Genomic DNA, 17,093 nt, shown 5'->3' on the forward strand with positions numbered 1-17,093 from the left:
CTTATTCTGGTGGTTATTTCGTTGCTGGGACCGTTATACAGAGGCTGTCTAAAACACGTGACTGATACCCAGCATCCGTGGAATGATAGTCTTAGTTATAATCGAATAGTTTACGTGTATGATATTATAATAGGCTGTCTTCAGAAATCTACTTTGTAACAAAGTTATCCTATTTATTAACATTACACTGGAAAAAAATACTCCTTAATTAATTTGGTCCTTCTGTGAGGAAGCAATTGGTGATAGGAAAGCCGTTGAGGGCGTCGACTTTTTACTATATTTTAGATGACAACGACCAAGCCTATTGCTTTAGGCATTTCAACTTAACAAAAATGCTCCGTCGATAGAGGGCGCGACTTAAAGGAACATAGAAATGTTGAACCTGCATTCATCTAGTGACTGTTGTTATGATATGCGACATCTGTAGATTTATATTCCCGCTAGCTGTGTTTTTTATAAATGATTATGGATGTTCATACTTAAAAGGTGATAGTCGTCGCGCCGCGTTCTGTTCGATATGGGACTCATAGCGACGTATACAACGCGTGTAAAATATATTGTTTATTTACATGAAATTCGAACACGCGCTGCGTGACGACTACCGCGCTTTAAATATAAACCACGTTGCCGGGTTGTTTATCAAAAACAGAAAGTCTTGCATTCATTCATGCTTTACCTTCATAGAACTAAGATCTTAAGAAATTCTACGTGTTCTAAATGAAGAGTCAGTGGAACACAGGTGGGAAAGATCGGTTACTGTAATACTGGCAACAATACAGAATACATAACAGAATAATCAATAAAATAATCAATAAACTAATTTACATTTTTATATGGTTATTATTTTAAAACATTAAACGAAATGAATCGACACCTATATATAACTTTGCCGTTCTTTTAAAAGTGTACAGAACGTTGTTTGAATTATTTAGATCTTATTTGAAAAGGGATAATATATGTAAAGAAAAGTTTACATGACTTAGATTTTGTAAAATTAAAATATAATTTAGTATTATCCCTGCATACTCGTGTTCCATTCCATAGTTATGATCACCACGGTAGGCAATTTTGCTTCTTCAAGATCAATTAAAATATTGGTTAATTTATAAAAGAAATATCGTTATTCAACTCTTTCCGTAATGACAATGGTAACAACTTACACTTGAGCAGACGCTCTTTAAACTCAATGTCATAATTGTTGCTCATGTTCTTACTGACACGTTTTTGACGGCCTCATATAATTACACAGATTTCGTGGTTCCTAAGGACCATACTGGGCAACTGTATTCCAGATTTGTTCTCGTGACATAAAGTATTCATTCAGTCATTAAGTCTATTTGGTATAAACGAAATAAGAGAATCTCCCTTGAAGGGTCGTAATTTTTATTTCAATATGATGGTTCCATTAACAAATATTCGTAACAGTGATCCCCGAAGAAAAAGATGCTAGTATTTCTAACTCTAGGTTTTTCATGGTGTATATTCCAATTATTAAAGACATATCTTGACTAACAGACAGCACTTTGCAGCTTCTTGCATTGTAAACCATACCCTATTTTACGCTCCAAACGTCAAGTGTATACAAATCGAATTGAATAGAATATTATAAACACTGTATTTTCTTGAATATTTTTGCATAACCAGCAAACAAAGCTATTTTGTTATTAATTACAGTATATATATATATATGAGTATAGGAACCATTAATGCTGTAGGGTGTACTGGGAGGGGTGGAGGATTTCATGTTTGTAATGACTGGTTGTAATGTGGTATCTCGTTGTTTTCAAGATGCAGCCTGATATTTGTTGCTTTCTTGGTTGTTCAATTGTGGCTAAAATTTTGTGTGGTTTGTGGGAGATGTGTTTATTGTTTGTTGAGTTATTGTTTAGACACCCTGCAGCTTGAAATGGTATGGTCCAAATCCAAATTCGATATGGTGGTGTTGAATATCTGTGCGATATGGCAGTGTCATCTAAAAACCACGCATCAAAATGATTTCTGTTTATTTATTTACTGTTGTAGATCCTGAGAACTAGCCATTGAATATGATGTCGGGAATAAATGGTTTTCTGAACAAGCTTTATTAATTATTGCTGGCAATATTCCAGTATGAATTGGGAGCAAACTGTGACACCAAATCTAGTCGTTGTATTGTTATGCTTCTAAAATATTTTTTTTTAAATAAAATAAATTAAATAGAAATATTATGTGTATTTTTGTATGTGGAAACATGGCTTGCCCACTAAAAAATATAAAGAAGTGTGGTCTGCAGTTCTTTTTTTTCTTATATTTTTTAATTTTAGAATTTTTTTTTATTTGGGAAGGTTCTTCTATAAAAATGGAACAGATATATATAGAATAGAATTGATCCTTTGGAAACACGTGACTTTACATGAAGCCACTTTGAACATTCACTTTGTACAACAAACCATGGAAAAAGTTTATCTTGTGAATGAGAAGTCTGTGGGGTACGTTAGCAAATGCTTTCAAAGAAAATCGAATTAAATAATATCTGTCTTATCAAAAACTTCTAATAACTGTGAGACTGTTGACCTTCGACAGAGAAACCAGTGTAGTGAATGTTGGTTTTACCTAAACATAGACTACTGTAACATTGAATATAAACTTATCAAACTCTTTACTGGCAAGAGTGAGACAGTTCTATAATGTTCTAGAAGATGTTTGTCCTCACTTTTGTATACAGGGCCAACATTAAGGATTGAGACACAGAGGAGTCCATTGACATACTTAGAAAGGAAGCAGTTGAAGATGGCAATTCATATGCATATTCGTTGAGTATTCTACCTGTCACAGCAGGAGGAGGCCACTTCCGATAGCTTCCGACATAATATGTTACACTAGTATTACAAAGATTATCGTTGATAAATTAATTTGTGGTAGGGTTGAATACCGCTCTATGTTTGCCGATTTAAAATATTCGTTGAAGAAACGGACCTTGTGACCAGCCTCATTTTTTCTCCAGACAAAAGACTTCAAAATGTTAGGCAGACATATCGCATGTAGATCTTACACAACTTTTTTTACGATCGCAGAGTTAACACCAATTCTTTATAGTTATAATACTTCTTACTATCATTAATTGTATTTCTGAGACCATCCATTGAAATTGGTAATCATTTACAGTTCAGATAAATTTTACATTCAAACTAAATTTAACAATTTAATGATCTGATTACAAAATTTCTCCCAAAACTTCCAACGTTGAGTAATGTTCTGGAAAATATGCTAAAAGTAGATCCAAAAATGTTTCCACTTCTACTCAAGCCAAAATCCAAGAACATGTTACAGTATTTTTGAACGTACTCCTTCGTGGGGATAACTTTGCGTCCAGCTATTACCTATTAAACCCTAATAAACTTATTTGTGGAAAGCTCGCAGTAGTAACATTACGTAAAACAGTGTAAAGATTATTGATCGTTGAAATTATTTAATGGCTTACAAAATACAATAAATGAAATTTTTTCTACTTTAGTTGAAAACAGTTCACAGACGATTACTTCATTGTGCAATGCAGTATAGTATTCGAGATCGGCACGCCATCTTGAATTAAGGGAACTGTCACAAGCCAGCAATAACCACCGCCTCTAAAACCTTCCCTATCTCGCCTTTCATTCTCATATCCAGAATGTAATATTACTCGGTTACTGTAATAACCAATGCATCGTGACCATGAACCAACTTATGAAACTACAGTACTTTTTTTTATTTTTATTTATATTTGTACTTCAGACTCCTGGCATTATTGAGTCGACATGATAGGCTATCTGAGTGAAGGTTTGTTTCTACATAACCAGATAACACAATTATTAAAACTGACAGAAATATAATATTTGGTTTGGTGTATCTGTTTGAAATCAGACGTCTAAACTGGGCAGATACCAGTTAAGTGTATCTGTTAAGCTGATAGCAACTGTCAGCGTCAGAGTAGTTTCTGTGTTTATTTACGTACTTGTAGAAAAAGTTACGCAGGCGAGAGTTGAACCCGGTAATTGCAGAGAAATTAAGCTTGCATTCATACCAGGGCTCATACCACTAATTAGATTTCCGTAGAAATCAGCGTTTGTGTGAATTTCTTTTTTCAGTGTCTAATCGAGAGTTGCCAAGATACATGTCAAAGAACAAAGCTTCACACATGAGTATATCAGCTGACGTAATTTAAGTACGCCCTCACACATCGCGTTTCAGGTAAAAAAAAAACGTTTCCTAACAACACGGGCGCTGATTGGTGGTATGATACATACATGGGGTGAATACGGCGGCCACTGAGGCAAGTTTAACAATTTGACATGCGCATGCGTTTACCTGCTTAAAAATCAGATTCAGTTTAAGACGCCAATCTACTTACAATACCCGACCATGTGAGGAATATTTCAGCCTGGACGTTTCGGACACGGACATTTCGGCCACGGACGTTTTGGAGATTGGTCATTTTCTTTGGCCCGGGGCGCCGGGGATTCTGATTTCGCAAAAGTTTGAAAAGACTTTGCCCCCCCCCCTCTCAAGCAAAAAACAAAACAGGGTGACCCCCACCCCTTCTTGGGGTTACTTGTAGCTTCGTAGTAATTAGCTTTCGCATTGAGTAGGACTTTGTCACAGTAACTGGTCTTTTCATCGGAGTTGAGAATTACTGTCATTAACAACTAATAATCTGGGAATTTGTCTTTTGTCCCATGCTCTGATATTATCACCTATTTTCTTACTTTAACCAATGAACATTTAAAAATTTATGGAATGGGTTTTGCATCATGCATTCTTGTTATACTGCTTTAGTGACATACTGTAAGTATTAGTGTTCCAGTTTTATTCACTCTGATGTGGGAAATAGCAAGGATAATTAAAAATGACGACAAAGGTGAAAAACATTTTATGCTAATTAATACTAGTATTTCACCATGAGTTTTTTTTGTGAATTAATGGCGATGGCCACGGAAATTGAGACTAAATCGTTATCGAACCCAAAAACGCCATTTAAGGCAAATGAATGTGAAGCACACGAAACTGTTTCAAATCATAGTACAAAATGCGAATTAACCATTGTTTCCTCTTGAGGGAAACTTGAATCACTCGCTTTTGAGGGTGAAAACCGTGTTTATGTAATCAGAAACTGAAGCCCTCGATCATACTTTTTCGCAAAGTAATTGTTTGGACAGCTCAGCGCATTTAGGTCAATGTGTTGTAAGTTAGAGTGCACCCCTCAGCAAATAGTTTACCTCAGGCTTACCTTAGGCTTTATGCCGATTGTAGACATGATGTACACCTTTTACCCTCTGAAAATAACATTTATTGAATTGTATAATTACGGGAAAACTCCAAATAAATGGAAAAAAAAAACATTATGTACAACGAAAATAGTTAATTCTAAATATTCTAACATTACGTGAACACATGTCCCAGTACATTGATCCAATATTAATACTACATTACTATTGTCACCATTATTGTATTATTAAATTATTTCTCCCATAAAATAGTTCCAATTCTCTCACTCAAAAACAGTGACTAATATCCAATTTTGGACAAAATATCCGTAAATTAAATTTGAGATTCCTCACTCTGAACAATCCCAGCATTGACAGTTACTGTGTTTTTTAACAAAAAAATGCTTATTTATAAATACTTATAGATGCGTATAAGACGGGAACTCAGTATTCTGCGACCACAATCAAAGACTTCTTTTGTAGCAGTGTATCTCTCGACCCGTTTGTAATGATCACTGTATTTCCTCTGAACTCCTCCGAAAACGATGGTCCTATAAATTGGTGCACCCCGTAGATGCGATGAATATAGTTTTCATCTTAAGAAATAAATAAATAACAGAACATGAATTTCCTATGTTTGTCATTGCGGGCACACATCGACCAATAACCGCCTTTATATTTCCAATATCAGAGAGCTCTATGTATCATATTTGAGCGTGGAGATGAATTATTCAACGGACTTGAAATGTGTTACTCGTGTTTAACATTGACACTGAGGTTCTCATGGTTACAACATTGTTTTGAGACCACAATTTCTTACACAGTGGTGGTTTTACACGACATATCTCCGTTTGATTCGTAGTTTGGACTGCTAGGCTTTTCACCATCAGAACCGCATCCTCCACTATCCGAGGTGTATTCGTCCTCTCGTTCATATATCTGCACTATTGGTTTGGCGGCGAATGACACCATAGTTCCGTTTCTTCTACTCGTACACGGCGTACCATCATCAGTGGCTGACAAGGCTGCCTCACACAGACCGCCATCTGATCGTGTAAAACCTGCAAAGATAACGAACACTTTTATGATGGTAAGATTTGCCTCGCAAATGGTTAAAATTCAATGTAACTACGTGAGTAATTAAACATGCATCCATCAAACAAACACGTTTTACTAGAATCTACAGCTATAGGTTTCACACCTGTAATTAAAGTTGAGTTCTTGCTCGCTTTAAAAGTAGTGTGTAGTGTAGTGCTTAATTTTCATTGAGAATTAATTACTGGGGCTGGAGCTTACTTGGCTCAGTGTCTTGGATTTACTTGTTTCATATGCTTAGGTCAATAAAGTTCCCTCTCGTCACGTGTTTAATGTGTTCATAACAAATATCTTAATAGGGGTGGCGTCGCACAAGGAGGAAATTGGTGTACATTATATTAGAAGCTAGAAGCAAGGGATGTTCATTACTTGACAGTTATACCTATTTGTAGTTCCGTATTCGATCGGAGCTCCTAATAAGCGGAAGCACTCATACCTTCATGGTATTCTCATGACACAATTGAATTATATCATGAAAAAAAAAATGCCGTCAAAATCAGCAAACTCGTCAGTTTTGTGAATGAGAAAGAATGCCCCAATTAAACTCAATCCGTGCCCGCTTACCAGACTCACGTTTACAGAAGTTGCGCCCTCTCCGACTAAGAAGAAATAAAAGAATACACGTGAGCAGAACAATCACGCCCCCAACGACGGCACCAATAACTAGTCCAAGCGATGTCGTTTCATCTAAAAAAAGACAAAAGGAAAATAACAATGAACATTTTATCAACGCTGCCACCTCATTCAAAATGTTCCACGCTCTCTGACGTAGAAGGCGTTACGTCACCAGCAGAATGAATATGTTTCGTCTGGTGCAATGACCAGCTTTTAAATTGAATCAACCACTTCATAAAGATGACGTACTTGTACACTGTTGATCGCTTGGTATACAATATCCTTTGCAGACGATCTCGCTGTCAGAGCAGACATCGCCGTCATCTACGAAAACATTAAAAAATTAAAAGCATGTTTTAGTGTTTTTTTTAAATTTTCACCAAAAGCATATTGTTATGTACAAAAATGAAGGACACTAAACAAGCACAGAAATGAATCACGTATAAATTTGCATACCGTAAAACATAATGTTTATTTCTCTTCTTACTGTATATTACTAATTGCATCGTATTTTTGCTCTAGTCAAGTTAATTGTGTTACTAACCTCACCATCATAAAATTAAATTAAAACATGACAGAAGACTAACACAATAAAAGAGATCGCACTATCACGGTGACATTCCACCATTGAGGGTATCAGTGACCTACATAGATTTCAGAGTCGGCAATTTCTCTTTTTAAGAAAATATGCTAAGAAGTACAGTATGCGTACTTACCGTTCACCGACAAAACAATGTCCGTGATTTCTCGAATTGCCGTTCGTTGCTGGTCCTCAATGGTCAAGTAAATAATAACAAATTCATATCGGCCTGCGTCACTGACTCTTACATCATTTATACGTAAATGTAAACCCTTATTTTCGAAGTATACACGAGTCGTCTCCAGATACCTGTGAAATGAGAAGAATAGGTATGTGTCGTGTTATTTTCTCGTACATGTCACGCCCTCTACACTGGAGCGCTTCTGCTATATAAATGGTGTAAGAGACGATTCCGCCAGTCTATCGTCTTATTGACGTCACAGAAGCGAGTTGTTGCCAGAAGGTGCAATTGATATCGTTATTGTATCGCAATGAAACAGTGAAAGACTTCACAACCAGGAAAACTGTGACGTCACTGAAGCGTTTCACAGCTAGAAGGCGCAACTTATTGAAAATAGTGTTTAAAACACAGATGTTTGCTTTAAGTGTTTCTGACAAGATAACATCTGACACACAACCGACTCTAGGTAGAAGTGCAACTAGAGACGCGATTTCAAAATCTTTGCGGGGACGGATTTTGATGTGTGAATTGCGCATGACAAAATTTTAATTACGTACCAGTAGTTCGAACATTAAAAAAAAAGCATTAAGACAAGGAGCGAATGTTGAACAATGAGTAGCTTCAAATTTTAAGCAATCAATAGAAATGTTTTCAGTATTCACATACGATATCGATAATGTGCTATGCAGCCAATTTACTTGCAGTATTAGTCTTGTCTCGTTTATATTTGACAGTTTACGATTAAACTGGTATTGATTTCGATCTAAGTATACGATGGTATTTATAACTCATCAATAAGGTTCCTTTGCCACTTCTTTCTGTGTTTTCTTAGACCAATGATTTAAACCATATTGTACAGAGCACGGTTCATGCAGGAATACGGTAATAAATCTGTTGAACGGGTCACGTAATTCTTTGTAAGTACAAATAGTGTAGCGGTTTTTATAATCCCACATACGACCATCTCGTTTATATCACATGTATATGTACGCGCGTGACGTATTCCCGTGTAATAGAAATGCCGTGAACTCGTATGTCTTACTTAGCCAAGTTTAAGAGCCAGGTGCCGTTGACAGGCCGCCTAAATTATATCGCTTACTGCTTTACGGCATCGCAAATGTATTTATGTCGACAGCTTGTACCCAAATACATATTCATGAATATTGGCTGTGAACTAATTTTCAAACATAGAGGAAATCAAATGTCCCGAATCAAATGTAATTCTACCAGGAAATATTACGATATTGTTAGTAAGATTAATGTGCTGATAATGGCCGATATATTGTTAGCCATGCAATCGCACCTCAATTGTCTCAGCTGAGAGATGACGTCATGGGCCTTAACTGTTACATGTGATAACGTAATTAGTACAGATCACCGATTTGTTGTCCGTCCTTATCAGCGCCTTGTCCCAAGTTTTATTATTATGGAAACATGAAAATGTACATTATTGGTATAATACGTGCAATATCTAGTGTGTACATCGATCAGTTTTATTGTTTTGATTTAATGCTGAAAACATTTAGTTTGTTTGTATGCGTATATTGTTCCAATGTTGTCATGGGAACTATATTATAATGTGGAGTACCGAGAAACGTACACCATTGTGTGTTTTTTCTATCAAACAGAATGACGACAACGAAATTGTGCATTGCATACAAATCGAGAATAATTAATAATTTGACGCTTGAGCGTTTTAAACACCAGTAAAACAAATAACAGTACGCGCCCGTTTACTCCTAATTACAATGTACAATATTGCAAAATAATAATAATAATAATAATGACGCAACCCGACGACGACGACGACGGTACACCATACGGTATATTCTGATTGCTCTTGTAAATAAATTTAAATTATATTTGTATCGACGTGACTAACAGGGACACATTTTCTTTCAGCTCCTATCCTACCCTGAGTGTAGCATATTTCATGTTCCAGAAGTCATTTTTGCGCGTCTTTTCCGAACGCGTATCTTGTGATATCTTGTATCGCCAACTTAAGATGCGGAAGCGGCGAGTTTAAAGGGCGGCAGTCGTCCTGTTCGATATGAGACTCATAGCGACGTATACAACGAGTGTAAAATACATTGTTTATTTATATGACGACCACCGCGCTTTAATAGTCACAAAGAATGGCACCACGCGCCGTAAAATTGTGACAATAACCTGTGATGGGGCGACAATGTTTATGACTGCCCAGTCACTGAGGAGAACGATATCCTTATGAATAAAGACGGTAAAAAATATATAAATTAGATTTGATTTCTGATATTGTTTTTCTTTTATGAAAATCTACTACCCCGAGTTTTAATAGTCGATCCCCGAGAAGGGGAAGTATTCATGTTTACATTAATAGAGCCCAGAATATTCCCGATCATTATTCGATGGCCGCGATTGGTCACGAATTTAAGTTACATCCCTCGGGTATTCCAGTCGTGACAATGATTACCGTTTGCATTGTGCCGCTATAGTCAGTGCTCGCAATTATCTGTATAGTATCGCTCCAAACTATATATTAATTTCAGCTCAATAGGTAACCAGGGGGAACTGCAAAGTCCTTGAATATACAGAATGAATTATTAAACGTATCATACGGGTGATCACCTAAAAATATGAGCAAACAAAACACGGACACACTGACGTTGTCATGGTGACGTCATGATTACGTAATTGATATCTGCATCGATTTCACTGAACATGTCAGCAACGGGGTAATTTTATTACATTCACTGCCTGAGAGCCCATTTGTTTTGTCATTTATTTGGTTATATCAAGCAGTAAGTTTACTCATAGACCCTAGAGAAAGGGTATAGGTTTACCTAAGTCATATTCTGTATCATTGCACGAAGCGTAGCTTTCACGCTTTCAGAAAATGCTTTGTAATAAAAAAATACGAGTGTATAAAATACAAACCAATATACCTCGTCCTTCGAGCATGTTCGGAATTTAATTAGAAATTTATAATTCTTATGATCTGTTCATTTATTCGATACCTTTCAACTTTGCTATGATAAATGAACATTTGATATGTTCGCTGGCGTCACTCACTCGAATGATGTTACATATCAATAAGCTAGATATATCAAGGGAAATGTCAAGAAACTTAGCTACTTTTTATCCTTGATTCATTTATTTGTAGATAAACTTTTTTTGTAAATAACAAAAACACGGCCTTTTATATTGATATCATCATGAGCACTCTCACAGCATTAGACATAAAAAATAAATGTTACCCTCGTTCAAAAACGTATTCTACTATTTTATTTGACCAGTCATTAGTTATTATTACCAGTCATTATTAAATATTAATGAACATATTAGGCAGGATAAATGTACACTTCAGGGTATATGGTAGACAATATGGATATGTGTTCGATAACGTAGTGAACTGCGCAAATATTTTGAATTGCCAGTACGTATCATTGTAAATGCGCATGGCTTTTAAATTAACAGTACGTACTGGTGATGCAAACACTTACTAGTAATTCGAAACACGTGAACACTTGTGTAGCTGATCATTTCATTAAAATTAGTTTTATTTTACAATAAACACAAATGTCTATAATGCCTCTTGAAAATGACTAATCACAAAAAACAAAACAAACCTACGTTATTTTCTTGTTGTCTTTGGTCCAGCTAATACTGTATTTTGCGATAGGTAACCGGAAGTCTAGTTCTGTAATCCCGCGAAGAAATACGTCATTTCCGGTCCATGTAGTTTTTGCCTGGGTAGGATGTCTGATTGTGCGTGGCACAATTTTCGTTGATTTTTGTTGCCGCTGGCGTGGATCCGTTACATTGACACCTCCTGTAAACGAGGATTTGGTTACAGAATGTATATTTTGAACGACGCAGGTAAGACGCAGCTTGCGTTGGTTGACCCCCATCTGACATGTGACGTCATATATGAACTTACCAAACTCACATTTCAGATTCCAATAAGTGTTTGGCTCAGTGATTTTGTGTATTACTCTATCAAAGTTCGCAAAATAAACATTTTCATATTTTCAACGACCTGACTGAAACTACGCCAATTTGCCTCAAAATTATTTAAAAAATATTGAAAAATACATACAAAAATATATCACCAACAATTTGGCGGGTATTTATGGTATTTAACGGGATTCAGACAACAAAACTGGAATATACTGGAATGTAAGGTGACAAGTAAATGCCTAGTTTTAGAGATATAAAACCAACATACGTCTGATAACATTTTAAAAATTTAAATGTATTTGTTAAAATTCAGGTGTTCAAGGTCAGTCAACGTGATTCAACACAAACTATTCGCTGAACTTGATACACTACAACAATGAACAATTGGCGTGCTCTCAACAACGTTAAGCAGACAAATTGTACCAAAACACGAGCACATAACCCTGGGTGATGTAGCATGGCCATCACTTCGCTGAGAAAAATGGCTGACATAATTCATAACATCGATAGTTTCTAGGCTTTCAGGTGTTGTGTTCACAAGACAGATTGGGTGATGAATGTTAACAACATTATTTTAAAACAAAACAATGAAATAAATGTAAATGGTAAAGAACATGTGACCACCTCAGAAGCATCGCTCTTATCGTGTTTACTAAACCATTTTGTTGCAGCGGGCGGTCAGCAAAAAAAAATGACCAAAGCTTGTTACACATTTTTACACTCCATGTTATTGCGTTGCTATGGAAATACTCATTACGACATATTCCCGTGGAAATGATCTTTTATTGCCCGTCGTCATTGGGAACTCGTATACACATACTCATATTCACATACATCGTAGTCATTAAACAATTTTTTTTTTGGTATCATTGTACATTTAACTTTACGTATTTTCAAAAGCAACCCAGCCTTTATTGTGATATCAAATATTCATCAAGCCTTTTGATACCAATGAATAGCAACAACTAAAGCTTCCAGCATACCCTAAAGATTGTAAATGAAAAATATACATAGTAATCTGTATCCCCATGTATGATATTAATTATTCATTCTTGATAAATCGATATTTAGCGTAATCCCAATGATCATGATATGGTGAACGCTTCGTCACTGTAATTAACAAATATTGAACCCATTCTTCTGCTAACAGGATATAAAAAATGTGTAGCAAATATAAATGGACAACTTTGCACACTATTTTTAGTAGGTTTTTGTTTTTATGAAACGTGCTAAACTCAGTATGCACAATCATATCCTGAACAAGACACACTGAAATGAATTCGCTTACAATAGTTCATATTGCATGTTGATGATAATGGCCGCAACACGAACTAAAATAATGGTATCTGTCCTTTTAAGTCAAGGGAGTAAAAACAAACGCGGCGATGATGATGATGATGATGATGATGATGATGTAGAAATAGATATGATGTATCTAATGTTTGATAAAGACACTGAAATTGGGTACCCACCTATAGTCTGCATAATTACTGTTGCTATGGTGACCATCGTCACGATCGGTGTCCACATAGTACTCGAGTAGCGCATGCGTAATTACCATGTTAGCTGTCGGGGTAAAAAAAGTACGCCATAAGTGCAACGTTGAGGAAATTCATCAAAGGATTGTTAGATAAAATAAATAACCGCCACTAGTGAACTACTACAGAGTCCTATCATGTATTTCTAACAGTGAAACAGACGTCACTTACTCGTGAAAGTGTATACTAGATAAATGTATCTCAGAAAAACTGACGCGACTACCTAGTCTCCATCGTGATATATTCGTCATCTGTTAGTTAGTAACACCAAATTCGGATGTCATCTGACAATTAACCATATTGACGGCGTAACACGTATGCGTGAGTAAAATTGGCGTACAACAAACTACATGCGTTACGCTTCTTAAGCAGTTACGTCGGCCCAATAACAGATTACTGGGACTAGTTTCAATATTGAGCTGTATTATCGAAGTTGACGATGACAACGATGCACAGCAATAAACCTACCAATATCTCGTATAATCTGTATTTACAACCATAGTGATGAGATGACATTCTCTGATAAGAGACGTCGTATCACTCGCCTGTTTACAATTCTATTGAATCGCATTTTTCAATATTTAATAACATATTGCCGTCGATTAATTCATTTCATAAATTGCTGTCTAGCCCACCAAGCATTTACAGCAATGGGGGGAAAGTAACTAACAACTATTTGATGAACGCGTGTTTGTAAAGAAGATCACGCTCAGCTCATCAAATATCACACGCCATACAGTAACAGAACTACACAGCTCAGTAAATTTACATAAACTGTAACACATGTTATAGTGTATACGTTAGCGCTGATGTGAAAGTAATGAACAACCTCTATAGAAATGAACACGCCGCGGGCATTCCCGAAGTAACGCATACGTACCGAGTAATATTTCAATATTCTTTCTTTCCACGCCGCCTAATTACGCGACTCGCAATACGAGCGCAGTTACACACCATCCTCGCCAATAATAGCAGACAATCACGGTGGCAAATCCTGACCCTTAATGCCGGGTACAAATAGACACACTGATTGCACAAGACGTACTGATAACTATACTGAGATGGATTCCTACTGACCTTCAGATAATCGTAGATAAATCAGTCTGCAATCATGATTTTCAAAGTAAAGTGTTGGTAATATTGATATTAACAGTACTAATCACCACAAACCACCCGTTACAGAATATATATGTGTATACAGCAAGACTTTAACCCACGCAATTAACCTACAGAATACATGACCTACAATTCAAGACATTCAGGAGTGTACCACTGCGCGCTTAGGGATGAAAGCTATTAAAGCTGATATTAGTTATAACATCGCTTTAACCAAACTCTTAAGAAAGAAGAAACACCTACCATCAACATGATATATTAATTGACGTGCTTGTGTGTGTGCGTGTGACTGTGTGTGCACGTGTTATAATAACTTATACTACACATTTGTATTTTTGAAGCATTCAATTATACATCATGCTACAGCAACACTGTCAAGATCAAACATCAAGTAATCCATATATAGATATTAATTACGGTTGCACATATAATGTACTTGAAGTATCATTTTTTCAAATATCAATTTCACACTACATATAATTAGTTCCTAAAATTAGCTCGAACCGTCACTGGGTAAATATTAACACGGAATATTGGAAAGCTTGATAGAAGCATTAATGAACATGGTGCAAATTGATCAATGGTCAATAACGGGTCTTCAAGTAAAAAAAATCCCAGCAAAACCTAGAAACTGCATCCATCTAAGGAAATCAAGTCGGTATGAGTCTCATTATCATAATAGCCCATAATATGCTTGTTGCTGCTAATAGTTTAATCGCGATATTCTGTTCGCTCAAGACAATTATCAAATTCATAATACAATTCCCAAGTCGTTCAATGTTTTATATGATTTTTCACAAGTTCACAAAAAGTGTCAATTACACATCAGCAAACGTTTTTTTACCAAAAGACTTTTATTCATATGCATGACACATTTTAAAATTACTTTGAAATCAAAATTTGCACTTCACTGGCAATTAAATTACCAGATCACGAAACGGAAGTCATTAGTGAGTGACATCAGAGAATGCGAGCACAAAAACGATTAATTCTTATCTCAGACACGTGGTAAGAATAGCAACTTACTAATTTACGCTAACTTTGATTTCAATAAGTGGGATATACTTTGTGTTTTCCCACTACATCTGTCACGACCAATAACAAATGCAACCAATCAATGAGCGCGACATATTACAACCAATCAATAAACGCAACGTATACAATCCAATCACTATCCGTGGCATCTTACAGCCAATCACTGTGCGCGATAGATTAAACCTATCAGCGTGTGCGGCAGATAATAACCACTATCCTCGGCATCTTACAGCGAATCTCTGTTCGCAACATATTAAAACCTATCACCATATGCGGCAGATAATAACCACTATCCAATCACGATGCATGGTTGATTAAAACCAATCTCATTCTCTAGTGCATGCTTAAATGTATCCAAATTAGATTACTGGCGACACACATTGAAAGGGAAGGCAAATAGACTAGGAACAATGCAGACAACACGAAACACGAAATCAGTCTATGCAAATTACTCGTATATACAAATGGCTAGACAGTGTGATTGTTTCCTAGCACTGCACGATCCACCGTAGACTCAATTTTAAATCACAAAATACACACGAGTCTGTGCAGGAGTAATTCTAAAAGGTGTGATATATATAATTGACCTCCCCGGCCCTAATCACACACGGGTTAATTCGCATCCATTTGTTTTCGCACAATTATGGGATCGGTTCACAGCAATTATTTCCGGTGTACTTGGTTTAACCGCCGTTATAAACGTTTTCAGAAAAAAAAATCGATAATTGGAACAATCTACTGAATAGTCGATTTGATGAATGTGAGGGTAAACACTCTTGACAGTTCGATAGAAGTAACAGTGACTCGGCGAAGTACGGTGAGTGAATACAGTACGCATGACTGGAAAATAAGAACTGATCGCTTGTACCAGTATTCTGATTGAGACGCTGTGCACTAATCATTTCTGTTCGTATATTACGTAATTCATCTGCATTATAGTATTAAACAAGTGTCTGGTTGAATAACATGTAAATTTATGATTGGATTAGATTCTGAGATCAAAGGAAACTTATGTGTATGCTGTAGTAGATGGAACAGGGATATTGATGTACCCCGGGGTTATTCTTAAATATTTAATTTAATTGTTTTATCCCATTTTTCGCGGAATAGACATAATATATATGGATAAAGATAGCTGTGAGAAAAGTGTCGATATTTAACGTTTTTCAGCGAGTTTGTTTATAAAGAGGAAAGAAGAGACCCCCAAATCGTCCATGTGTATATGGGGAATTTACAGTTGACGATAAAGACGCCATTTGTACGAAAACATAGACATATTTGGACTAATATTTATTGAAAACTAAAATGTTGATCTTGTAGTACACTGCATAGTATTCGTTCGATGTAAAATGCAAAACACTGATGCGCATGCCCAGTAAATGATGTTGTGCGTACTAAAAAGATCATTGCACATGCGTATTAGAGTATTTTATTGAACGAATAATTAGCTATGTGCTACAGGAATAGTGTTTTTAGTGATTGATAATCTAAAGTATTCATCAGTAAATAGCATCATAAATTAATGTTAAAATTACATTTTCTCGTCCATATTGCCTCTTTAATGGGGTTCAATCATTATTTTCATACAACTTCGATTGCTTTCACTCGTGAATGATTTTTCTTTGAAACTAGAAGTCTACATTCAGACTCATTATTATAGTAACCCCAATTAACATTTGAAATAATATAAATATTTACGAATGGATTTTTCACGGCGCATATAGTAGTAGTAATGAATGTAGTAGTTACCATTCAATGAAATCACGAACTGTTTT

The 17,093-nt window shown here is 35.9% G+C and overlaps 1 protein-coding gene across 3 annotated transcripts in view; it reads right to left on the bottom strand.

Moving 5' to 3' along the window:
• Window positions 1-5,279: 5,279 nt before the first annotated feature.
• Window positions 5,280-17,093, bottom strand: part of LOC144359432 (uncharacterized) — an 80,241-nt gene continuing 68,427 nt past the window's right edge. For 2 of the 3 annotated variants that reach the window (XM_085501747.1, XM_078012599.2), the window contains exons 2-7: window positions 13,102-13,195; window positions 11,303-11,501; window positions 7,646-7,818; window positions 7,179-7,253; window positions 6,879-7,001; window positions 5,280-6,280 (exon numbers count right to left, since the gene is read on the bottom strand). In XM_085501747.1, the coding sequence (XP_085357873.1) occupies window positions 6,036-6,280; window positions 6,879-7,001; window positions 7,179-7,253; window positions 7,646-7,818; window positions 11,303-11,501; window positions 13,102-13,177 (891 nt within the window). In that variant the 5' untranslated portion in view covers window positions 13,178-13,195 and the 3' untranslated portion in view covers window positions 5,280-6,035. The remainder of the gene's footprint in view (window positions 6,281-6,878; window positions 7,002-7,178; window positions 7,254-7,645; window positions 7,819-11,302; window positions 11,502-13,101; window positions 13,196-17,093) is intronic. The other variant, XM_085501748.1, reaches the window with a different exon arrangement.

Source organism: Saccoglossus kowalevskii, chromosome 7, assembly GCF_978046115.1.
Source record: "Saccoglossus kowalevskii chromosome 7, keSacKowa6.1, whole genome shotgun sequence".
NCBI classification, from domain to species: Eukaryota; Metazoa; Hemichordata; class Enteropneusta; family Harrimaniidae; genus Saccoglossus; species Saccoglossus kowalevskii.